Source organism: Anthonomus grandis, chromosome 5 (genome assembly GCF_022605725.1).
Source record: "Anthonomus grandis grandis chromosome 5, icAntGran1.3, whole genome shotgun sequence".
Lineage (NCBI taxonomy): Eukaryota > Metazoa > Arthropoda > Insecta > Coleoptera > Curculionidae > Anthonomus > Anthonomus grandis.
In genome coordinates this window covers 6,625,590-6,653,210 of record NC_065550.1, presented here as the reverse complement: position 1 = coordinate 6,653,210, position 27,621 = coordinate 6,625,590, and the positions used below count along the sequence as shown (strand labels likewise).

At 34.7% G+C, this 27,621-nt stretch overlaps 1 protein-coding gene across 2 annotated transcripts in view; it reads left to right on the top strand.

The window, feature by feature from the left end:
- Window positions 1-27,621, top strand: part of LOC126736431 (DNA helicase MCM8-like) — a 40,257-nt gene that overhangs the window by 11,878 nt on the left and 758 nt on the right. For both annotated transcript variants that reach the window (XM_050440767.1, XM_050440766.1), the window contains exons 4-9: window positions 2,887-2,991; window positions 3,045-3,200; window positions 3,251-3,467; window positions 6,204-6,364; window positions 16,215-16,427; window positions 16,482-16,826. In XM_050440767.1, the coding sequence (XP_050296724.1) occupies window positions 2,887-2,991; window positions 3,045-3,200; window positions 3,251-3,467; window positions 6,204-6,364; window positions 16,215-16,427; window positions 16,482-16,826 (1,197 nt within the window). The remainder of the gene's footprint in view (window positions 1-2,886; window positions 2,992-3,044; window positions 3,201-3,250; window positions 3,468-6,203; window positions 6,365-16,214; window positions 16,428-16,481; window positions 16,827-27,621) is intronic.

Sequence of the window (27,621 nt, the reverse complement as noted above, 5' to 3'; positions counted from 1 at the left end):
GTAAGAATAGCTTATAAGTCTATTCTTAGTTCAAAAAGCCTTGTCACAGTTTTACCCCGAGACAACCATCTCACTTCAGTATGGAGCAATAGTGTTTTATGATCGCTACCATAATCTTACTACACATAATATTGAGAACAATCGGGATTGTAGTGGACGTGACTTGACAAAATTAATTATTTTTACTGACTCATCAAGAACCAATTTTAGATTTGGTGGCATTTTCTTAACCGCGAGTGATTATCTATGCAGGATGCAGTGGCTGGAACTATAATTTGGCACTTTCATTTTTATTCGTGATATTGCTCCTGCTGTTCTACCTGTCATAGCCTTGGCTCCATCGGTACAAATATCAATGCAATCATATTTGTACGAGTTTTCTTCAAAATATATGTTAATCGTGTTAAAAATTTGTTCTCCGGTGTGCGCTTCTCCTGCTTGGGCAATGCGGTAACTAACCAAATACGATGCATCCGTGGCCTTTTCATTTACAGTCTGAGCTTTAGCTTCTTAATAATTTAAAAATCTTACATTATAAATCATTTTTTTGAATTATTTTGGTCAAGTTCGCCCCATTGGTCAGCTTCCCTCCATATTACGGTACCTAATTTCATGTTGATAATACAGGTGTGTATTTATTCGAAAAACTACAAAATAAGATAATAAAGAAATTCCCCTCAATAAATGCAAGAACACTATCTAAAGCAATACAAAATGTTCTATTTACTAAATTTTAAAAAAATCAAAATCCTTAAACAACCAAAACTTATATACATAATAAAATATAATACTATCAAAAAAATGGTAAACCTAAGTAAAATTATGAAGTCAACAGTTCTAATACGAGAGCAAATGAGAATCTTCGAAATATAACTGCCAGAATAAAAAAAAACTAGAGTATCCTATTAATAAACGACTAAATCAAATGAAAAATAAATATTTATATGCTATATTAAAAGATAAATAAATATATTTAAAACAAGATAATGTAATAAACTGTTATTAAGAAAAAAATTATAATAACAAAGTCAAATATGTTATGAAAACACTATTAACTAAAACAATTATTCTATTTTAATATTTTAGGGTTTAAGTTCTTATTGTATTATCTTAGGAATTTATTTATGTATTTATTTGGATAATTATGTGGCATCCACAAAAGTTATCACATCTAGGTGCCATTTTTTGTTAGAAACACTAAAAATCTCGATCAAAAATGTATATCTTTAATTACTTTAAATATATTAACATCAAACAGAATAAGAGATACATTAAAAAAGTTAATGTTCTACTAAAAATTGTTGAGGCTGAAAATTTCCCAGGCATTTTATTTTTTCTGGATTTCTAGTGCTCTAATTCCTTCTCAGAGAGAAGGTCATACATTCGGTTTTTACTACATTCAAATTTATTTATTTATGACAGAAACCCATTACATAAGTTAACAATACAATAACAACATCTTGCAAACTAACTTGGTTAAGCTAACAAGTTATCCAAGGTAAGCATCAAAATTAGTATTCCAAAAACCCCAAACTAATCCTTTGTAGTAGTTATAACTAAAGCAAATCAAATTGCAAAAATATAGTGTTTTTCTCTTACAATGAGTCTAATTACTAAAAAAATATCATCTTATTCCCATCCTCTTCTAATTCTCAGATTAAGATAGGGATATATAAATGAAAATTCAAATTTTCCACCTATTTTCTATATCATTGTTTCATTTTCTTAATAGTGTCTGGATCTCCTGGAACTAGTGCTTTTCTGTCGTAATGTATTAATAAATATTTGATTTATTCTCGGGCCAATTATTATATGTTTTACTATTTGATATCTTTGGCTCAACAAAAGGAGTAAGAAGAATTTTGTTACAGTCTAATGGTGAATATGTAAAAAATGTATTAAAATCATTTGCTGTTATTAAATTAAAATTTTAGTAAGAATTTTATTTTCCACATATGTATGTTTGTTGTTCTTTTAGCTTTACTATTTTAAACTGATTTCGAGGGTTTACATTTTACAATCCACATATTGATTAATTGTATAAAAAATTGATTACTTTTGAAAATTGAATTAAAAAACCAAATATTGTCCCCGATACTTCTTATGTACCTACTTCATTATAAATAAATAAATAAATAAATAAATAAATAAATAAGTCTTTATTTCCAACGGTCACCCACTTACAGGAAATGAAATTATATACAGTTTCTGTGGTAAATGGAAAATGATTGTTAATCAATTGCAAAAGAATACTTACAATACAATAAAATTGGTATTTTACATGTAGTTTTTTACTTCAGTTAAAGCTTAGCATCTCTTTTTTAAATTTATTTATAAATATAAGAGGCATTTTTCAAAATGTAATTATGTAGCATGACTTTGATTAACAGTGTCTTTCAAGCACAGTGCTAAGTTTAGCATACCTTAAGTTTATTATCTGAGATAAGAAATTTTGTGATCTTGGGAGATCCTAAGTGAGAATGAGGAAAATACATATGAGTATCACACCTTTGTAGCATAAAAAAATGAAAATAATTAGAATAATAATTAAAATAGTTAGAGCTAAGTAAAATAAAAATAAAAAGTAAAAGACACACCACTTTTATTGACTCTGCATGAGATCCCCAAAACATTATGCCATAGGCTATACGTGAATGTACATATGCATAATAAAACTGAATTATTGATTCCCTACTGACAATGTTTTTTAAGTACTTTTTATTTTTGAGAATACCGGCTCATTTTTACACAACAACTTTTACTATACCTACCTATTTATAATTATCAGAATTTAGTTGTATAATTATTATTATATAACTATTTAATAGTTCGACGCACATTTTAGGAAATAACTTGCTTAAATACGAAACTAAACAATTTTTGTAGGGTGACGTTTCGAAAATCCCACAAAGTTTAAAATGTGAATTGACTGATGATTTAGTTAAAACATGTATTTGTGGTGATGATATAACTATCACAGGTATCATTAAGGTATTTTAGCATTTTAAAATTTTATATATTTATAAAAGAAACTCAAATTTAAGGTCGTAGACCCGAATGGCAATAAAGGCAAAAACAAGCAAAACTCAGTTTTTAATTTATATTTACAAGCAGTGGCAGTGTACAATAATAACAATGAAAGCAGCAACAGCCCATATGCGAAAATCATTTTTACACCTGAAGATTATTCAGCTATTCAGGTACATAACTGTACATGAACTATAAGAGCACTAACATTTTTTTCTTTTAGAAAATTCATGCTCAACCAAACTTGTTTCGTTATTTGGTTCAGTCTCTGTGTCCAACTATTTTTGGACATGAGTTAGTTAAAGCTGGGTTACTTTTAGGGTTGTTTGGTGGTACCAAACAGCCTACCACTAGATCAGAATCACATATACTTATGGTTGGCGATCCTGGACTTGGAAAAAGCCAAATGTTAAAAAGCTGTTCGAATGTGTCTCCAAGAGGTATATATAATATGACGGTTTTTCATATACACAATAAAATCAGTAAAAAACTTATAGTTTTTTTGCACTATATAATGTAATAAATCTACTGCCCAAGTTTCAATCTTCAGGATTAAAAAATCGAAAACTACAATTTTTTTATGATATTTATTATATATTATTATTAATTTTTTTATATTTGATAATTATTGATAATAGAAACATCTTAAAAGCTGAAAATAGTTTATAAAAGTATTTTGGTTAAAATCGTTTAATCAAATTTTACAAATAAAGTTAATTTCTTAATATTAAAAAAAAAACATTTCAATTATTCAGAAAGCTTGATTTTCTTAGTTACTTTAATATAGATAAAATAATACAATAATAATAAGTGATGAAAATTTGGTAAATTGTAATGGCCATTTATAAAATAAATCACAAAATATGTGTCCCTCTATTAAACAGAGACACTCATTTAGCTTATTAATATTGGGTTGTTCCATTGAAGCTTATCGAAAAAACCAAAATAAACACACACAGTGGACTCCGTCAGTTCGCTGCAAGGTATATCTTAAAAAACAAGTCTAAGCTTCTTGGCTAAGCTTGTTTTTTACTTCTTGAAAAATATGTAAAACTGAAGACTTTATTGGTACTTGCAACAAAACCTAGTCGGAATATCAGTATAATTGTAAAAAAAATTAAAGTACTGAAGATGCTCCTAACCGTGTGAGAGATCAAGTTTGTTGTCTAAATAACCTTTTAAATATTTTAACTGGGTATACAGATATGATCATTCTAACTTCGCCTATAGGAATTATATATCGCGGTAGCTGGCAACGTTGTGACAACATACTCGAAGCAGCGGACCCCGCCGAAGCCCGAAACCGAAACCTTTCAGTATTCTTAAGGCGTTCAAGCGGGGATGCACTACTCTGTGGCAAATAAAAAAAAATTGTTTCCTTTGAGTCTTTGCTGCTGCCTGTCCTAACAGCAAAAAATAAACTAAAAACCGACTGCAATAATGTTGTAAACATAAATTAACTAAATATTGGGTAGGAATTAAAAAAATTAATTCAAAATAAAGCAAAAAATTAAGTTAATTTAATAATATTAAATTAAAATTATCTTATGTCAGGTTCAAAAAGGCCACCCTGTTTAGCAGTGCAGTACGTCAATCGATAATAAAACGACCTTCTCGTGTTCCACAACATTTCAATGGAGATACTATTAAATGCTTGCCTAATTTTAACACAAAGCTCTTCTAAATTAGTAGCCCGTTCATTTTCGTGCCTATAAATTTGTTTTTTAGGTATCCTAAAAGAAAAAAATCATTGGGGGCTAAATCGAGGCTTCTGGTGGGCCATTTAGTAGTACCGTTTCCACTGATTGTTCGATCAGGGAAAGACGTTTTGAGAAATTGACGTACCACTAATGCGTTATGAGCGGGACAACCATCCAGTTGAAACCAAAGTTGTTCTAAATTGATATTGAGCCCTCGAATAGCAGGAAGACCTTCATCCCTCAAAAGATTAAGGTATTTAAGGTTTCCATCGATAAAAAAAGGGCCTATAATTGAATCACCTAAAATGTCAGCCCATACATTAACCTTTTGAGGGTATTGTGTACATGTTGGTATGCTTATGTGCTTATTTTCTCTCGAATAACCCACTGTAATGGACGGATTATGTTTACCAGAAATAGAGAAAGAGGACTCATCTGAAAATAAAATGTTACTAATAAACATTTCGTCCCGATTTGCCTTTTCCAATACTTGGCAAAATTCTATCCGTCTCTCATGGTCCTGTGGGAAAATTTCTCGAGTTTTTTGCAACTTATAGCACTTGTACTTATTTCTTTTTAAAATTCTTCTAACCCTTAAAGGCTCAATACCCGTTTCTTTGGCAATGGTTGTACTATTGCAAGGTTCATTTCAGCAACAACACAAACATTAACCTCTCGAAGCTCCCTTTCTTCGCCTAACGGTCTAACTACAGGTGGTTGCTAGCATTTCCTGCAATTTTGCAAGCACCCAAAGGTCTCAAACCTATGGATAATTGCAAAAATTGTGCTGCGCACGGAAATGGGCCGATTTTCGAACGTGAATGCAATTCTGCCTGATATTTCATCGACAGAACTGCCGGCGTAATACCACTTAATAATTTGCTTTTTTTCCTCAAGAGAACACATTTTAACAAGAAAATAGCGAGTTGTTTTAAATTTAATCTTTACATAGGAATAAAAACAACGTAAACGTTTAAAATGCAATCTCACATTGGCGGTGCAGTGTGGTGGGGATAAGAATTGTCTCGTTTTTCGATGAACGAGCGGAGAGCCATGCGGCAGAAATATCTGTGTTGCCAAACGTATTAATTTGGAAACGGCATGTATTGTGCCCTGTGTCTGTCTCATGCGGACTCCATATGTCCCCTCTCGCTTACGTTCATCGACTATTTCCTATAGGCGAGGTTTGAATGATTATATCTGTATATCATTACAGCAGCATGTCGTTTCGATGTCTGAAAAATTTCTTCAAAAACCAATAAAAGTGGTACGAATTTTGGTTACGATACCTTTAACTGTTTTACGTCATTATATTCATTCTTTATCTGGTCTACTATCTCCAGTTATTCATAATTAAATTATTATTCACGAATTAAAGTTATTTGATTGAGTCATTAAGTAATTGCAACAATTTTTATTGCTTTATTGCTATTAGGTATTTTGGATTAATGATATTTATAATAAAATATATTTTAGGTGTGTATGTTTGTGGTAATGTAAGTACAACATCTGGTTTAACAGTGACAATGGCGAGAGAAGGAGGTGGGGAATATTCACTTGAAGCAGGTGCATTAGTAATAGCGGATCAAGGGTGCTGTTGCATAGACGAGTTTGATAAGATGCCGACACAACATGCTGTGGGTTTTTCTTTTTATTAGTCAATAAGGTAACAATTTACAAAACGGTTTTCTGGTATTATATAACATTAAAAAAATTCTTTACATAGTCCTTTTCTAGGGCCCATAGAGAGTACAAAACTGCTTGCGCTCAAAGAAAAAAATGCGAATTTTTTTCTCTTTTTTTATTTTTAAGCTATATACAAAAAATTTGAAAAATGATTTTTGAACACATTCTTGCTTTAATTTATGTTTCCTGTATATTATACTTATGGTAAAATTGTCGTTTGAAACATCATAACCATAAAATAACCTACTTATTTTGCCGTAACTAGCAAAAATTTCGTTGCATAGGAGTATTTCGGTCAGTAACTGCGTTGTTGCTAAGTCCATGTAAATTGATGCGTTCCTCCTAAGTACGCGTCAGTTAAAACGTGATCAGTTGTTTGTTTTGGTTTATGCAGACTTAGTAGTGATTTCTTTAGTAATATTGAACTTAGCTAAAAATGCTACATGTAGTAAGAATTCACCAAATATTTGTGCCATTATGAGCCAAGAAAATGTTGCTGAAACTACGGATAAATCCATAAAAAAATAAATATACAGGTAACCGGTAAACCGGTTTCGGTTAAAACCGTTTATTAGAAAACTTCGTTTTAAAACCGAAAAAACAAATACGGTTTTTAAAATCGAAAAACCAAAAAAACCTCATTAGCCTAAAAATAAAAATATATAGTTAATTATTCGGAAAAGATATTATAGATTAATCGGTTTTTGATTGCTATCAATTTCTTCAATCAGAAAACTCTCCAACCATATCAATAGTTTTGCCAATTGTTCAATCCCTTTTAGAAAAATTTTCAACTTTCGATGATAAATTTGCCTTGCCTGACATAAAAAAGTTTAAAGAGATTGTATCTAAGCAGATAAGGTCAAGATTTGATGTTAATGACACTGAAGGCGTCTGTACACGATATAGCAATTTTTTTAGATCCGCGGTACAAAATGCACGAAAGTAGTTTTGGAACCATTGTAAAAACTAAGTTAAAGATCAACCAGCTTTTGTCACAAACACCAAATACGATGGCTACTAATGCTGGTCCCCCACAAGATGAGACTTCTGTATCACTTTCAAAAACGGCCTTAGATTTTCTCTTTCAGTCAGTAAACATTTCAAATATATTAGTAAACACAAGAATTCTTTCAAAAAACTGCGGTAAATTTAGTTGAATGACAAATAATAATTGCACTTGACAAGATGTCATGTGGTTTAAATATTAGGGAGAGCGCCCACCAAAGATGTACGCTTGAAGAGAAAAGGAATGATGTGCACACTGCACATGAGGCGTGCATTAAGTACAGGGTTCCTTGCTTTTATATTGAACGACGCTCACCGAAGATGCGTACCGAGGTGCTAGTATTATGTTTGGTTATGTATAAAATGTTTGTAATGTATAAAATGTATAAATGTATGAGTTTGAATACTTTTGTTTATACATTTATTAAAAACATGCGTGATGATCGAGAATTTAATGTTAAATTCGTACAGTTAATGGAATCTCACCCATGTCTGTACGATGTTACTAGCAAATATTATCATCGAGTAAATGTACATGAGAAAGTTTGGCAAACTATAGCAAAACAATTAAATGCATCAGGTAAGCAAAACAAATTATTTTTTTAAGTTTTAAAATTGTTTATTTTGTTTTTATTACATTCATATTTGTAATGTTAAGTACAAATATATACATACGTATTATTCCATTGTTTTTAACTTTTAGAGCTTGTGAAGGTATTTATTTTGTCATGGTATAGATCCTGTATGTGTCATAAAAAAATCAGCGAGTTGGTCCCTAAAGGCTAGAGCTGTACTTGACGCTCGATTTTGGTTTCTGAGTCAAAGATGCTCGTTTTTATGAAGAATTGGAATATGCTGGTCCACTGTTGACACTGAAAAAACTCCTTCGCGTTTCCTGATAAAGTTATGAAAACACATACAACCTGGATGATGTCATGTATTTGCCTGACGTTGCAATTGATTGGTGTTTCTAGAATTTTAAACTTGGATGTTAACACGCCAAAAGCATATTCAACTGATTTTCAGCCTCTTGAAAGCCTTGCATTAAATATGCGCTTGTTGTTTATTAGATTTCGCTTGGGATAGGGTTTTAAAATGGTTTGTGTTAGCGGAAAAGCCTCATCAGCTGCGAAAAAATATGGGAAATTTGTTATTTCTCCTGGAAGTGGTTTGGGGTCCGGTATTCCTAACACTCCTCTTGACAAAGCTTTACCAAAGGCACTCTCTTTTAAAGCTCTCCCATCACTAACCCTGCCAAATTCACCCACATCTATTGTTAAAAGCATACCATCGGCATCACACACTGCCAATAATACCACAGAAAAATATCCTTTGTAATTAAATTGTGTCGACCTAGTATTTGAAGGGTATTTTAATCTGATGTGCTTCCTGCCTATACTTCCAATGCAGTTTGGTAGATTCCAGAGATCCCAATAACGCTTTGCGATATCAGTCCAAATTTCTAGTGTAGGGCTAGGCATAAACTCTTGTTGCAATTCATATGCCAACTGACGTATATCAAATAATTATTCTCAAAGTGGTATGCTCCCTTAAAAAGTAGCACGATAGAGCTTTTAAGTTGCATCATACATAGTTACATAATAAAATAGTATTAATTAGTCGTTAGTACCTCAGGTTCTTTGTACTATTAACTAAATAAAAATGTGCTTAATATCTTATATGCTTAATAAAACTAATATAATAATAAATATACGTATTATAATTTTTATTCGATTTCAGCTTCTGAGTGTAAGCTACAATGGAGAAATCTGTGGCCGTTTGTTAAACAAAAGAAGAAATATTAGTCTTCAGGAGCTACATGTGTAAAATATAAACAGTATTACTTAGCAGAATATATGAATTTTTTGGACCCTTTCACCACTTCTCGAAGAAGCAAAAGCAATTTACAGAGAACAGGGGATTCTGAAGAAGATATTGAATTTTCCCATTCTGAGCTTCCGGATAATTCCGAACGATCCCGTATTGGTGCAATAGAACGTAAAGACAGTACAGAAAATACGAGTATGGTGAGCCTAGATGAATCAAATGATGCTACACAGGTTGCCTATCTACCCGAAAATAACCTAGAAGAAGATCTTCAATTGCAGCAGCAAGATTCAACTAATATTATTTCAAATGTTCACACTGACCGAATTTAAAGACAAAGCCAAAAAAGTTCGTCAACTCTTTTAAATCAGGTACAGTGGGAACTAATTTTTATTCTCAGCAAAAAAGCGTGAACTAGAAAGGAAGTAGTAAGAATTTTTCATCGAAAAGATGCAAGCAAAACAAGTATTACTCTCGAAGATGTCAATCGTTCGGCTTTTAATTATTTTGAATCAAGACGTGAGTCCAAAAGAACCCCTGCATTTCAACCAGGTGTAACGCAAGTTCCTGAAGTTTCATTTTTATTGAATATGGTTCCGGACATGCAAGCAATGAATCCAGAACAGAAGAGAAGATTCAAGATTGGTATAATCTCATTAGCTTCGGATATTTTAGAAGGGAAAAGTGTAATTAAAGTACCTTATCCCTCGCCCCCAACTCAGTACTCAGAACAATCTCAAAATAGTAATGTTGTTCAGTTTACAGTACTTCAACCAGCATCCCAACAAGATACTAATCTACTTTCGAACAACCCTCATCAGGAAGAACAAGCTGAATCTTGGTTTAACGCAAATAATTAAAATTTCACAATTCTAACAAGCCAGTGTTATTTATCAGACAAATAAAGAAAAGTGTGACAGCAGATTTTACTAGCTTTACTAGCTAACTTTAAATTAAATAACAGCTTACTTCTGTTATTACTTGCAAAAATATTATAAAACATATTTATACTGACCTTAAAGTAATAAGCAGACGTTCTTCTGCGGATACACTTTGCCTGTAGTTCGTATCCTTTTTTTGAATAAAAGGGCGGACTTTCTTAGTTAAAAGTTGGAAAGTCTCCTGACTCACTGTCTAAACGACATTTTTTAAATATTTTACATTTTTTGGTAGCTTTAAGTATTCATACATAATTATATAAAATTGTTTATGTTAGCCGGTCAAGGTGTTTGCGATGGATTTTAAGCTCACGTTTGCTATAAGTTCGCAATTCTACAGGTCGTAATTAGTAAATAGTTAAAATTATGACTACTATGCTCACCTTGATTTGTATAATTACCTCGAATTGTTATCTTAAGATTGATATAAATAGTTGTTAATTTTTGTGAATAAACCAGTATTGAATTCTACACCCAGTGGTTCTTTACTCAGCCTATTACGGCCAAGCCACCCTTGCCTGTAAACCTATAGTGAGGCTGCTATAGGGTAATAGGGAATAAAAAAGGTTTAGGGAAGAGCCCTAGATCTTTTCATGGTCCTTCGAGCCGGATAAAAAAAGGTTTAAGGGAACCCTCCCTAGATCTTTTCATGGTCCTTCGAGCCGGATATAAAAAGGTTTAAGGGAACCCTCCCTAGATCTTTTCAATAATAAAATAATAACCAATAATTAAAATAATAACCTGAATTTATCCGGATACATGTTTACTTCCTTAAAAACAACAAAAGCACTATGTCGTCTTTGTTCTTGCCAAAAGGAATGCACCCAAAACCGCCTTCGTTTTGTTGAAAATTAGCCTGGTTAATATTATTTAAATGCAAAACTGCAAGTAAATTATCTTCATCCGACGACGACATTTTAAAAACTTCTTCAATTTTCAATTTGCTTGCGTTTTGTACACCCTTTTGGTATGCGATCGCAAGAGGCACACATGTTGTATACTTGACTTGCGTTTTAGGTACGCTTTACTTCAAGCATATGGCTGCTTTGGTGGGCGTTCTCCTTTAGGGAGAGCGCCCACCAAAGATGTGGCTTGAAGAGAAAAGGAATGATGTGCACATGAGGTGTGCATTTAAGTGCAGTGTTCCTTGTTTTTATATGGAAGGACACTCACAGAAGTGCAACGGCCACTGGAATGATTTTAACGCTTGTCGATGCAGTGTCTCACTGCATGCGTGCTTAAACGTAGGACGCGTTCTATTTTCTACTGATGCATACCGAGGTGCTAATATGTTTTAGGTTATGTATAAAATTGAGTTTGAATACTTTTGTTTATACATTTATTAAAAATATGCGTGATGATCAAGAATTTACAAAGTAGAAATATACATTTTAAGTACAAATATTGATTGATTGATTGACGATGATACGTATTACGCCATTGTTTTTAACTCTTAGAGCTGTGAAACCAAAAAAAGTTAAAACATTCACAGTGTTTTCTTATAATATTATTCTTGCTCAAAGTATTCATTTTGCCATGGTATAGATCCTGTAGGTGTCATAAAAAAATCAGCCAGTTGGTCCCTAAAGACTAGAGCTATATTTGACTCAAATTTTTTGGATCCTTTCTTGGATCACTTCTCGAAAAAGCAAAAGCAATTTACAGAGAACAGAGGATTCTGAAGAAGATGTTGACTTTTTACATTTTCAGCTTCCGGATAATTCCCAACGATCCAGTATCGGTGCAACAGAACGTGAAGACAGAACTGAAGATATAAATATGGTAAGCCTAGATGAATCAAATGATGCTACACAGGTTGCCGATCAACCCGAAAATAACCTAGAAGATCTTCAATTGCAGCAGCAAGATTTAACTAATACTGCTTCAAATGTTCACACTGACCGAATTCAAAGACAAAACCAAAAAAGTTTGTCAACTCATTTAAATTAGGTACAGCAGGAACCAATTTAATCTCAACAAGAAAGCGTGAATTTTTCATCGAAAAGATGCAAAACAAGCACTACTCTCGAAGATATCAATCGTTCGGCTCTTAATTATTTTGAATCAAGACGTTAGTCCAAAGGAACCTCTGCATTTCAACAAGGTGTAACGCAAGACCCTGAAGTTACATTTTTATTAAGTATGGTTCTGGACATGCAAGCAATGAATCCAGGACAGAAGAGAAGATTCAAGATTATTATACCAATCATTACTCATTAGCTTTGGATATTTTAGGGAAAAGTGTGATTGAAGTACCCTATCCTTCGCCTCCCAACTCAGTGCTCAGAATAATCTCAAAATAGTAGTGTTGCTGAGTTTACAGTTCTTCCACCAGCATCCCAACAAGATTTATTATCTACTTTGGAACAACCCTCAGCAGGAAGAACAAGCTGAATCATGTTTTAACGCAAATAACAGAAATTTCACAATTCTAACAAGCCAGTGTTATTTATCAGACAAATAGAGAAAAGTTTGACAGCAGATTTTTTTACTTAGCTAACTTTAAATTAAATGCCCGCCTACTTCTGTTATTACTTGTAAAAAAAAACTATATTATGCTTTAAAATAAAACATATTTATACTGACCTCAAAGTAATGAGCAGACGTTCTTCTGTGGACACTTTGCCTGTAGTTCGTATCCTTTTTTGTGAATAAAAGGACTCTCTCAGTTAAAAGTTGGAAAGACTCATCCTGTAGAATAACCTGAATTTTTCCGGATACAAGTTTACTTCCTGAAAAACATTAAAAGCACTATATCGTCTTTGTTCTTGCCAAAAGGGATGCACCCAAAACCGCCTTCGTTTTTGTTGAAAATTAGCCTGGTTAATATTATTTAAATGCAAAACTGCAAGTAAATCATCTTCATCGGACGACGACATTTTAAAAACTATCTTCAATTTGCATGCGTTTTGTACACCATTTTGGTATGCAATCACAAGACACAGACATGTTGTACACTTGACTTGCGTTTCAGATACGCTTCACCAACGATTCAGTTCAAGCATATCGCTGCTTTGGTGAAAGGTCCAATCAGGATAACTTCTCATTCATGTGTCATGTCATTTTAATATAGCTTGTAAGTCGAGCATAGTTGGTGGAAAGAAGGGTAGAAATTTATAGTAGGACAAATTATAGTAGATTCTTGCAACTAAGTTGCTTGTGCGACTGGCAGAGCATTATGACTACTCCCGATCACTTAAAGTCGGTAAATTTATAAATCGGTATTTTTATAAATAACAACAGTTTTGTTAATTATTTTAATACATATAGAGCTTTTTATAGAGTATTTATTTAGAAAGCTAAAAATAATTATCTTAAAAAAAGATTAAGTGATTCAGGTAATATTTAGAGAAAAGCTTGGAAAATGGTTAATAAACTGAGAAGAAAGCAAAGGAATGTTTCATCCCTAGGATCAAATATAGAACCTAATCAATTGAATGAATTTTACTGCGCTATTGGTAGCAACTTAGCAAGTAAAATTCCAAATTTTTCTGATTTTCATCTGAGTCTTTATATCTGGGACTCAACAATGGGGTGCTTGCTACAGCGGTATTCTGTGATCTGACCAAGGCATTTAATTGTGTTGATCATGGAGTGCTGCTGTGGAAGCTTTATGCGGTACGGATTTAGAGGGTTGTCTCTTTAATGGTTTGGCTCATATTTAAGAGATAGGCGATAGCAGACTGTAACTGTAAATGGTGTATTGTCAAGGGAGCAATTTGTCACACATGATGTCCCCCAGGGATCAGTGTTGGGTCTGACTTTGTTTTTACTGCACATAAATGACATGGCAAGTCTAAAGATCACAGGTAAATTTACTCAATTTGCAGATGATGCAACAGTGCTGTGATAAAAAAATGGTGTGACTGTAATAAATTAACTCTAAATATTGCCAAAACCAGTATTATAAATTTTAAATGCAGTTTAAGTAAAGTAAAGTCCTTGGGTGAAAATAAATTTTTGGGAATAGACATAGACAATAAATTAAAATTTGAAAGCCATATTAGGCTACTAAGGAATAAACTAGCATCAAATTGTTATGCTCTTAAGGTGGTGTCCCAGGAGGTTGAGTTTAGTGTTGCCAAAAATACTTATTAATGTACTGTGTCCTTTTTTAACATGCCTTAATGTTAAAGTTTTATATATTATAATGATGTATATAAATTTAAGTTTGAATTTTAATATTGTAATTTATTTATTTATATTACATGCTAATTCTAGTTTTATTGTATCTTACTATGGTTTGTTAATTTCTTTGTTTTTTTTTACAGCTTTGTCAACAAGATTTCTTATGACAATGAAGCTTATGATTGATTGATTATGTCAACTGAAAAATAATTCATGAAAGCGTCAAAACGCACCCTTGTAGTCAAGAAATCAAAGCGTTCTATGCTATTTCTATTAATTAAATGCGTTTATTTATATGACTTGATTTTTTTCTTCTTATAGGCTTATTTATTCAACGACTTAAAAAATAATCATACCAGATTATTGTAAAAAAAAACCTTATTTCAAAAGTGGTTTTTCCCAATAAGGTGCTATTTAAAAAAATAAAGTAAATGTGAAAATTACTGGTTTGGACATTTTAAATAGGCGTGTAAAAGATTTAAGTAATAAAATGCAATGAAAACTATTTTTCCGTGATTATTTGATTAAAAATTAAAACTTTCAACGCATCCATGGCACCATATATTAAAATTTAAAAAATGTATTTGTTCTATAAGTATAAAACAAAAAGTAGATCTCAGAATACTACTTTCTATCAAAATAAATAATAATATACCAAGTGTCTCATTTACAATAAGAAAGTTAGTGTCACTTCCGGTTAGACAGGAAATGACGGAAAACAACTGGATATGTCAAAAGATGCTCTTATAGCAATTCCATCAATATACCATATTTGTTTATCTTAAATAGTAAAATAGTTATTAAGTGTTCCCTTCTTCCTGTGTCACCCGATATATCGATGTCAGGTTAAAAAGAAAAATAAATCCTTTGCTAGACTTGGCAATAAAGAAGTTGACGCCTGCGAAAGTATGAAACTTCATGAACATAATGAAGGTAACCTTCAACCTGTGTGAAACATGCAAAAATTGAAAACATCATTTTGATTTCGTTAAAGAATCCTGAGAAAAGTACTGATAACAAGGGAATGACAATGTAAAAAATAAAACAAGGCTTTCGGTATTTTGTTTTACCGAATACACTGACATAAAAGGGCGTATATAACGAGAGCTTCGTTCCACTGGGAAAAAAGAGCCTGGTAAAATCTTTTGCATGCCATAAGGGCCTAAGCGAAAGAAATCAAGAAGATATTACAAGTGCATTTTTTGTTTTTTAAAAAACCAGAGACTTAGAAAGAATCAGTATTTAGCTTGATAACTGCTCAAGCCAAAATAAAAATTGGCGCCTATTAAGTTTTCTCGTGATTCCTCTTAATTCAAGTCAAGTTAGTGCCAAAGAAATTATAAATAATTATTTTGAACCGGGACCTACATATACAGGGTTCATCAAAATTTCCCCGTAAAATGCATATTTAACTTTTTCTGATGACTTGATCCGTTCCGCCACATCTCTGTATGAGCCCTAGTTTCTGTAGGGCTCATACAGAGATTCTCGTTTCTTTGGGCCCCTGTGCTTTTTTTGGGGTCTTTGAGACCTCGGTGTGCTACCCTGAGAACGGTATCACTTTTGCATACCTTTCTGCCGGGCTGCTGAGGCCTTGGTCGAGGTAAAACTGTTTTGTGATTTGAGTGTCACACCAAAGGTTCCAATCGTAGGACTAATACGATTTAGTCGTTTTCACGCCTATTTGCTTGAATTCCGTAAGTTTGTTTCTTTTTTGTAGGTTTTCTAAAAATAAAAGATCTGTCTTTGGATAGGTGTTTTTATATTCCTTACAAGTAATAGAAAGTATATAGCTGTACCAAACATATCATTGTTAATGATGAAATAACAGAAAATCATTTTGTGAATAATTGCCGTCAATAATTATTACCATTTAATTACTATATTTACTAATCTATAGTGCCTACTAGAAGCTATGGAACAGCAAACAATAAGTATAGCTAAAGGAGGAGTTGTGTGTTCTCTACCCACCAAAACTACAATCTTAGCAGCAGCCAATCCTGTCGGTGGCCATTATGATAAGTCTAAAACCGTGGCCGAAAATTTGAAAATTAACTCTCCGATGCTCTCCCGCTTTGATTTAATCTTTATTATACTAGATCAACCCAATCAGGTATTTTTATTGTAACCTTTGAGCTGTATTTTATTAAATTCTATTATCCTTTAGCAATTAGATAAATATTTGACCAAACATATACTGACCGCTCATTCGGCTAAAAAGAGGAAGTTTACTCCAAAAGAGTTTCATTTCGATCCAGATGGGGATGATGAAAATGAAGTTAATAGTCTTAAACAAAGATTAAAACTTAATGGCGAGTCCTTGGATTATATACCGCATAAAATTTTTCGCAAATATCTTGCGTTTGCTCAGAAGAGTATTAATCCGCAACTATCAAGAAAAGCCAAAGAGACTCTAATAGAGTTTTATGTCAGTTTAAGGAAACAGTTCTCGGTGGGAGATTCTACTCCAGTGACGGCCCGGCAGCTGCATTCTTTGATACGATTGACACAGGTAAGTGAGCCTGGTTTTTCTAACTAAGCAAACATTTTTCAAACTTTAGAACGTGTTTATTTTATTAATTCCTAGAAGATTACAATATAGAATATTTCCTTAAGGGTGGCAAGGTAAAAAGTTTGTTATTAAGTGGCCAAGAGAAGTTGCTAGAAATAGTGATCTTTTTAACTCTACCCCTAGGGAGCGTAATTACATTAATCAAGAAGGAAATGCTGTTTTCTGAAGAACATCCCCAAAAATGGTTGGTTAAACTTTTTTTGCTACAAAATGTCAAAGTAGTGTAAGAAGAAAAGTGGAAAATTTATGGATTAAAGTATCCCTAATTCATAAACTTGGTGTAGTTTCGGAAAAAGAAGGATTAGTAATTATTTTATTTTACATTCATAATTAATTTGTATTTGTGGTTTTTGTGTATCTTTCTTCATAGTTTATTCAGACTTAGGATTAGTTCAAGACGTAAAATTGGAAGCGTGTTTAAAAGCCAAAACAACAATAATCATACGGTTGGATCCTTTGGTGTAACAGGCAAATCACAACAAAACTTTTTCACAACACAACAGTTTTGCAACAACAACCACAACAGTTTTACCACTAACCAAAACGCTTTATTTTATTTATTTTTTCTTTTTTTTGGGATTCGTCCATTGTGCCTGAACACACCTCGATATACATCTATGCTACCCAGCCTAGCACTTCTCTGCCCTGTAACAGCTGGTCTTTTGCTGGGTCTGGGTCTTTTGCTGCTGTGGTACCTAATGCTTCTGGGTCCAGTGTGTATCTCCCAAATATTTATTGCCTTTTGCGGCACAAGGCCTCGCAATTACAGATTATGGACTGTTTCTGGTTCCTTTTTGCATAATCGGCAATTAAGGTCATACACTCCAATTCTGTTCAGGTGTCCTTTAACGGCCAAATGTCCCGTTCTGATACCTATAAATGTTCTGAGTTTGTTCCTCCCAAATGTAAAGAGGTTATCTTGGCACTCCCAGTGCAGGTTCCGGTCCGATGTAAGGTGCCGTAGCGCCTTTTCTTGCTAGTTCATCGGCTTTTTCATTTCCGGGAATACCTGTATGTCCCGGAACCCATATAAGCCTGACCGAGTTGCGGTCTCCCAAGGTTTGCAGTTCTATGGGGCATTTTCAAACCAGCTTTGATGTAATCCCAGATTTCGATAAGGCCCTTAGGATGGCTTGTTTATCTGTTATTATTAGAATCCACTTATTAGTGTTTGCTCTCCTTATGTTTTCCCTAGCACATTCTAGTATCGCAAATATTTCTGTGTGAAAAACTGTGGCATGTCTTCCAAGCGGATGGGACGTTTCATACTTACGTTTTTCTCCAAAAAATCCAGCTCCCGTTCCCTTGACGGTGGATCCATCTATGTACCAAATAAATCTCCGTCTGGTCTGCGGTTACTGTCCTATTACTATTACTATTCTATTCTCTTCTTGTTGGATATTCAACTTTGAAGGGTATGCGTAATTACGTAGCCCGAAATCATTTCTGATTTGATTGCCTCACAGATTCTTGATATTCTTTAGTGTTCTGTTAAGTTAGCTTGACTGTTATTTCTGATTGGCTGCAGTCCCAGCTTTGCTGCTCCTTGAATCACCAGATGTACTGGTGGGAGGTTAAGAACGGCTTCCATAAATGCGATTGGTGTAGATTTCATGGCTCCTGTTATGCCTTGACATATATGGGAGCCTTTGTATTTTGCTTAACTTAAGCCTGGCCCCTCCCTACTTGCAGGTTTTTGGCCCCCACGTTAGTGCAGCCTAAGTTATAGACGGCAATACTACTCTTATATAGATCCAGTATACCATTTTGGGCTGTAATATCCAGGTTTGCATTCCGATGACTTGGTTACTTTGTCGAGATTTTGGCTCCAGCTTAATTTGGAGTCCCAGATAACCCCCAGATATGTTATATCTCCCAACATAGGTATTTCTTTACCATGTAAGAATAGTGGCTCAAGGTCCTCAATCTTTCGTCTTTTGGCAAATGGTACAATTTGGGATTAAAAGGGACTGATCTTAAGGCTTTCCCTCTCTGTCCAGTTTTTCACGATGTTCAGAGCAGTTTGCATTTCTCTCATCGTTGTATTAAATTTTACTTGGACTAGTCTCACCAAGACATCTGCATGTTCTAAAGTTCTAAAGCTTTTTTTTCTTAGTTTTAATAGCAGCCCGTTCATCAGTTTCATTCAGCAGTTAGCATTTTACTGTGCTGCTTCTGAGCACGCAATCTATCCAGCTGCATGCTCTCGCGTCTATTTCAAGTTCTTCTGCGGTCCTTGTAATAGACTCAAATGGTGTATTGTCATAAGTTCCTTCGATGTCCAGGAAGGGAGCTAGTAACACCTCTTTGGTTTCCAGAGTCTTCTCTTTTATAGTTACGAGCCTATGCAGTGCTGTCTCTGTAGATTTGCCTGCGGTGTAAACATATTGGTCTTGTAGCAGAGGGTTTTCAACCGATGCTCCGTCTCTTATGTGTCACTCTTTATTTTAGTGGTTTTCTAAAGATGTTAGCATCTTCCCATATTCTGGACGTTGCTTTTCGGGATTGTCGTGATTGATTTGTTCTGTTTCCGGGGTTGACACTATCATGCTTGTATTTTCTGTGTACGCTTCTTTTTATACCTGGCTTCTTAAGCGAGAGATGGAGGCTTGGGATTGGTAGGAAAACTAAGGACGACGAGGCGCGAAGAGTTTTGGTTGCGTAGAAGTTTTGCGGAATCAAAATGAATGTGCACTGAAAGCGGAAGTCGATGCGTTTCTCAGTAAACAAGCTCGTTCTTTGATTTTTCGAAAAAGGATAAATATTTTAAAATTTCAGCTCAATCGAAAAGATTTTCAAAAAAAGAATGACGTCATTTTGGTAACGAAACAAAGGCGGCGAAAGAAAAAGTCCAGAGTGTGCATTTAATAATTCCGTACATTGTGGTTGCAGATGATGCCTTTTCTTAACTATTTGCATTTAAATTTCAAGGTATTGTAGAAAGGATTTTTAATTACCGGCTTTCTCGAATGATCGAATTATCAGCTTTCACCAATTATCCTAAATGATTTTGGTATCATATCTGCCCATTTTGGGGTTCTAAGAAGTGTGTAATTATCCGAACAAAAAGTCATTTAAATTGTTTGTCCGTATGTGTATTACACAACTTTATAACGTCTCGCACACAGTGTACATTACTAAGAGTATATGCTCCAAATGGAACTTTTGATCAAGAAGATAAGGACGGAAATCCCTGGGAATTGGCGTAAAAAGTTAATTCTCCTCTTCAAGGTTTACAAACGAACAATATATTCAGAAACACAAGTGCTTTGGCAAAGAAGGTTAGGGAAGAATTTCGGGAGTATTTTTGTTGTGAAGGAAGCTCCCTCCTTAACAACGCAATTATATAGAGTATATCAAGAAGTATAGAGTAAAAGTATAGAGTATATCAAGAAGTAAATATTCAAAAACTAGTTAACAAACATTTACTTATCATTGAATCTGTTGCGCTTCTATCGTTGTGGGAAAACATAAATTGCAGCATGTAAAATTCCTATTTTGTTTAGTATGTCTCGTCTGCACCGGAATCAGATTGGGAATTTTTAATTTTTGACCGTTTTTTTGAATATTGTGCTCTTAAGGTATACATTTTTTTCTTTATTATTTCATCAAGCATGCTAAGTTCAGAAAATATTTCTTAAATAGCAGCACGTCTCTTTTTTTGATTTGACCAGTCTTCTGTGACGTTCCATAAGCTAATTCTCTATTAGTTGTTTGATTTGTTCCCTTTTTTCAAATAACTTGTGTAGACTGGGAAGATATTGCCATTTATCCGTTTAATTAATTTTTGTATGAAAAAATCTCAAATTGTACTGCACTGCTGACCACATTAAAGTTTAAACTGAATAAATAACTTTTGCCACGCTTGCATTCTTCCTTACTATTTGTTTAACAAAGCTATTTCTTAAAACACGTGCAACAATAAAGTAGTCAATGCACCATGCTGCGAGCACAGTATTGCGGGTTGGCAAGGTGTTCTTACTTGCATCACATCCTGTTGTCCATTTTTTTCATGTGCTTCGCTACAAAAGTAGCTATGTCTGACACTATGTTGAGGTACTCCTGGATTGTTTCCATTTTTCGGATCTTTTTGGAAATCAGCTTGCCTGAACCACCTGGGTGCGCCGCAGATGACCCGAAGGATTAAATATTGGAATGTTTGACGTTTTTGTAACAGTTTGGGATTTTGTATAGCAGAGCTGAAGCATATAGAAGAATTTTGTTTTTATTTAAAAGGCAGTAAAGATTATGGTAGGACTTATTGCAGGCTAGGATTGGGGTTTGGATATGGGGTTTAGGAGAAAGTCTGGTCGATTAGTACACTATTTAATTTGGTTTACGAATTTGACTTCGTTTCCCTCCATACGGACTTTTCTTATCGAGTTAGTCCTTCTGCGGGCTATTACCATTGCCTTGGTATTATTCTGAACTTCCATGTTTGGGCTCACTCGGAGATTTCATCCATCTGTTGCTGCATTCTGAGGAGTTTGTCGTTTCTATACGACGCAAATCAGCAGACATCAGCTGCAAAGAGTGCGGGTTGGGTGTAGCGGTTCTTAGGGATATCGGATTGATAAATATTGAAAAGGGTAGGGGAAATGGGGGAACCTAGAGAGACTCCTCCCATATTGAAATTTTTGTATTTATTTAAACCTGGAATTTTCGGTTTTTAAGGAATGATTGGTTTAATTTAACGGAGTTGAGTAGAAATTTAAAGGTGTGCAAATTGGGTACTAGACCCTCATGACAGAATGAATGACCGATGCCGAATGTCTTTTCGACATCGAGGGTTAACGTGGAGGTCGTGTGCTTTCTGGTTAGGGCATCAATGTGGCGAGACCTTTCACAAAACCGCACTGTTCGTAAGGTATAGTGTCTGGAGCTGGGAGTCGATTCGTTCAACGATAATTATTTTTTCTCAATTTTTTCCCAATCCTGGGAGAAGGCTGATCGGCCTCCAGTTTTGAAACATATTTAAATTTTTTGAGAACCAAGGCTGCTCTTTTCTACGGATTTGGGAATAGAGAAAGAGTTAGGGACTGGTTTATTATATGTTTAAGATCAATAAGGGTGCTTTTAGGAAGTTTTTAACGGTAAGATTTTTTTAACGGTAAGAATTGATGGCATTAACACCATCAATTCCATACGATTTCTTATTGATTTTAATCTTAATTCTAATGATTTAATTATATTAAAAACTTTCTCAAGGTTGACGAAATTTGAACAGGTGGTTTACGTCAAGGAGGACGTTTCTTAGCATTTTTTCATGCGTCGTGCTTTACTTTAGATTTAGATCAAAATCTAAGTTATCATTTGGATACTGATTTATGTTAAATCATTCAACAAACGTCTCAGTTTTTTCCTCTCGCTATAAACCATCCCTTGATGGAGGCTGTGGTTAGGAGGGAATTGGGTTTTAGATTTGCCAATAAGAATCCTGCTTAGCTATTTTGATTCTCGTTTGTATTTCGTCAATCTTGCTTAAGTATTTTGCCCAGTTTTAATTTTTTTTTATATTTCTTTCTTTATTTCTAGTGCTATTTTCGAACGTTAATATTGGACATTCTGATTATTATATTGGCATTGTATGTGGTCGGATGCAATAAAAAGTGAAGATAATATTTTGTCTTGTGTATAATGTTTTTAAAAAAGTTTTCGTGTATGTGTAAGTGCATTAAAAGCTTTTCTCAAGACATAAGTATAAGTTGCGCTACAGGGCTTTGAATTTTATTATGAATAACCTGAATAGAATATTATTAGTAAAATAGTTATTCCTTAAGCTTAAGACTAATAAAAAAAATCACCATTTAGATCACGGTTGTATTTTGAATACAATAGCGATTAATATAACGACCTAAGATGAAAACATTGAGAAAGCATTGCCCGATAGTCATGCGATAAAGATAAACCCCACGGAGACTCAGTTGTTACCAGCAGGCGTTAAGACCCAAGCCCTGCAAATCGTGTCAACTTTGTTGCCTTGAGAAATGCGTGCAAGCAAACGATCGATACCTGCAAAGAAAAAGATGCAATAATGAGAGAGTGAATAATAAACTTCTTCATTGCCCAAATGGAGCAAGATCGTTCTGGTCTGTAGCAAAAGCAGTTGGTCAAAGCTTCTTGCAGAATTGCTGAGGCAGATATTTACATGAAACTCTACCGTAGACCCACAAGACAAAACACCACTGACTTTGCCAAGAAAGGCTTCTTTGAAGCCAGAGAGTCCACCGGCCCTGATCGAATACCGCCAATAGTACTAAAAAAGTGTGCGGTCGTGCTGACACCACAGTTGTGCAAACTGTTTTCTCTTTCACACAGAAAAGGTCTCTTCTTTGAAGGCTGGAAACTTGCGCAAAAATACGGAGTCCATCAATGACCGTCCGATTGATTTAGTCTCGACAATCGCCAAGGTAATGGAGAAACTTGTCAACCAGCAAATTTTGTCCACCAATATTATTAGCGACCGTCAGTATGGTTTTCGAAAACAAGTCTAGGTCCTGTCCTATGGCACGCGTGTTTAGACCCAGGCTATCGAGAATTATGGTTAATCCCGAGCAATAACGCTGGATATTTCAAAGGCATTCGATAGGGTTTATCATGAAAACCTCTTAAACAAACTGTATTCTTATAGTTTGCCACCAACTCTCGTTGATTGGCTTGGAAGCTTTCTCGAGAACCGATCTATATAGGTTGTCGTTGATGGACACACCTCGCAGAGGTTTTAAGTTAACGCTGATGTATCTCAGGGATGCATCTTATTCCCTCTTCCTGTTGTATATCAACGACCTTCTCTACAAGACTTCTGATCCAATTTACAGCTTTACTGATGACGGTACATTGGTAACTTCCTTCAAGTCGCCCAACCAGATGACTTCAGCCGACACCCAGTGCCATAGGCTAAGGCTTATTATGTCCGGACTTTGCCACTGTTTTCTTCAGTTCGCTTGTAAGGTATGGAGGAAGTATGATCAATATAATAGATCATGTAGCGGCTAGTATGTAAGCATGTAATCAATAGCTAAACCGGCTTCTCCAAAACTTTCGGCTCTTTTTAAACCGAAAAGGCTGTATAAAGGGGGAGCACGCCACTGTCTTCTAGGCCGAAGTATTTGCTGTATTAAAATGCGGACAAAAAATCTTAAGCTGCGGACACCGCAATACAGTCGTATCAATATGCTCGGACAACAAAGCTGCTATTAAGGCTATCACGGCCGCATAGGTATGCTCCAAGCTTGTACTAGAGTGTATAAAAGTCCTGAAAAAACTGGTGCAAGTTGGCTGCAGGGTCCAGCTCGTCTGGATACCTGGACACGCAGACCATGCAGGTAATGAGAAAGCGGACTCTCTTGCCAGACTGGGATCCGCGAATGTGCCGATGGGGCTGGAACCCATAATTGGTATCACCAAATGCGTAGCGGTCGGGTCATTGAAGGGTCTGCTGGACAAGTGGACCCACCGAAGATGGACTGAGTCCCCTGGTATGAGATAGGCCAAAGCGCACATAGGTGGGCCCCCTGCCTATCTCACCAAAAATCTACTACGCCTAAAAAGACGCGAAATTCGGCTAGTAACAGGTCTTTTAACCGGTCACTGGCACTTAAGAAGCCATCTCCATACCATCGGTATTGCGGACAACCCGGAATGCCGCTGGTGCTATGAGGAGGATGAAACCGTTGACCATGTAGTCAGGGAGTACCCAGCACTCACGCGCGCCAGGTCCAAATACTTGGGTAATACTTTCAGTACACCGAGTGGCTTTAAGTCCTTCAGACCACAGAGGCTTATCGGTTTTTCTAAGGCCGTTAAGCTCTGGTAACTCTCGGTGGGGCATGACGGGTCCATCAGGAGACTTATATGCACAACTGCCTTGGCAGCCCACTGTTCGACAATTTCAAGGCTGTATACACCGCAACAGCTTTTTCAAAGCTGCTTTACAAAGTTCAAATTCGTCCATCTCTTGAATATTTCTCTCACATATGAAGCTCTGCACGTTTATGTGCACATTGTGCCCACTTTGAAGCTGCTTGATTCCATCCAGAAGACAGAAAATATAGACCATAGAAAATCCAGAGATAACTAGAACTTTCGACAGTTTAACTGGCACATAGAAGGAAAGTGGCGGACCTGATTTCAATGGTCAATACCATTACGGTAAATGGTCTTCCGAACGGCAGGCAGATGCGACTCATGAATATCGAGTGCATCTGCAGATGCCTAGAACATTCCTATATCAGGATTCCGTCTTATGGAGAAGTGCCATGGAGATGGTGAAATATGTGGAACCAATTCCCAAAGCACGTCCTTTCCGAACTTACAACTTGCTTAACTTTAAGAAAAATATCCACATACATATTCGTAGGACTGGCGGTATTCCATAGGGTTGGAACCAATATGTGGAACCAATTCCCAAAGCACGTCCTTTCCGAACTTACAACTTGCTTAACTTTAAGAAAAATATCCACATACATATTCGTAGGACTGGCGGTATTCCATAGGGTTGGCATTCTTGTGCTAGTGTTTATTTTATTAAAAAAATCGTTACTGAAACAACTATATCCCAAAAAGCGTATTATAACGATCTTATCAACCCCGAATATACCAATTTTATTGTTCTTCGCCAATCATCTCTTCCGTCGCTTAGACTTGAAGATGCAGGATTGAGCGAGTGAGGGCATACCAGCATCATGAGGCACACGAGATGTTAGGAGAAATGAACGAATGCTCCGAAACAATGGGCTGCCTAATATATAAGGACCCTCGTTGCTAGGATGGCATGTCAAGTCAGTGTGAATGTCTCAATACAGTGTAAATAAAATATGTTTCTAGTAGTTTTAAGTCATTGTGTTCAGTGTGTCCCATTTTTGGTGTTTTTGCGTGGTATTTCCGTGGTGTGCTACTTTTTTGTGAAGCTAAAGAGGAGGTTAACAATATTTTCATAGCTCTTTCAGTTTTTAAGATACAGGGCATTTTTAAAAATGTTACATTTTGGCACTTCCCTCGTTTCTCCGTTATCCTTCAACTTGTTGAAAAGGTAAAATAATATTATAGATTTTGTTTTTATAGAATGCAGTGCTAGATAATTTTTGTTTACTATTTTTTAGTTATAAACCAAACTTATATTATGTTTTTAAATGGAACAATATATATTTATTAACTATAATTTTTTTACCGTTTTAAAATTATATAATAGTATGCATTTTTTCTCATAAACAAGCAAATAAATGAATTTTTTTTAAAATTTAATGTTTAATCGAGTGGAAGACAATCCGACAAGAACCGTATTATCCTTATCATTATCAACAGGTACCCAGAACGAAGAAGTGAAGAACGTACCTAGAATGACTTTTAAAACAATTCGGCAAAATTGTTCTAAGAGAAGATTTTACTAAATTAATTGTATGTACAAACGAGGTCAAATTGAAACGAGATGGAATGCAAAACGTCCGCAATAATCATGTTTGGGCAGTAAAAAATCTGCATGCTGTAAAAAGATCTAATTTTCAACAGGTTCCTGTGGTAAATGGTTTACCTATTGGATCTGATTTTTCCACCTCGACTGACCGGTGAAATTTATTTAGATTTTCTTCGACACAATCTGCCAAAATTATTAGATCTATCTAAATCATGAGTTTCCGAATAGGTGAATAGGGCGTTATAGACCCATTTCTTGGCCTTCTCGCTCCCCAGATTTTATGTTAATATCGAACAAATAGGGACAATTTTGAACCATTTTTGTAGAAACAGTAAACATTTAACTTAGTAAAGATTTAAAAAAAAATCAATAATATGAAGTAATTCTCTATTAGGCAACTTTTATGTGATTTTTGGAATATTAACTTCTTTTGGCGAGTTCTACAAGCTGTTAAAATAATAAATGACTCAACTTTGAAAACACCCTGTATATTTTTAAAACAAAAAGACATAAGATTGGTTTATAACTCAAAAATAGTAAATATGTACAACATTTTTATACCACTGCATTCTACGCAAAAAATGATAAGAATGTTATGTTACCTTTTCGATAAGTTGAAGGATAATGGAGACACAAAGGGCATGTGTATCTTAAAAACTAAAAGGGCTATAAAAATTTTGAAAAGTAGAAAAAGTAAATAGTAAAAAAATTTTAAAACAGAATCTTTAGCTTTACAAAAAAGTAGCATGCTGTCGGAAAAACCACATCCCGCTAACGTTAAAAATAGGACACCCCGCAAAAGTACCAAAAATGTTTCCCTGTACGTGTGAATAATTGTGTAAGTATGTAATAAATCAGTTGACTATTTTTATGTATTGAGTATTTACACCTAAATGAACAGTAAAAAAGCTAGTGTAGAAAGACGCTCCTTTCAGTTTAGTGGGGGAGCTAAAGTAAGTGGGGGATCGGGGAATCCGTTAAGCATTGTCGTACTCTTTTTAACTTAAGCATTTGGTAATGATTTTCTGTTACATGTTAATGCATGGATTCCACCCAATTGTACACTTGGGTATCGCACCGAAATACATTTGCGGACAGTGTACCTATGAAAGACATAAACATAGGGTAATTACTTAAAAAACAAACTAAACATTTCAAATCATTTTTAAACTAGGAGAAACCCGATGTTTCTCTTTTTAACTTATCACTTAGATCCGTTAAGTTAACACATTTATTTCCGCACCCAAGATCTTTGTTGGCCAGGTCGGTATAATAGTACTATAAACCTATACATTTGTATGGTACAACAATACAGCTTTATTT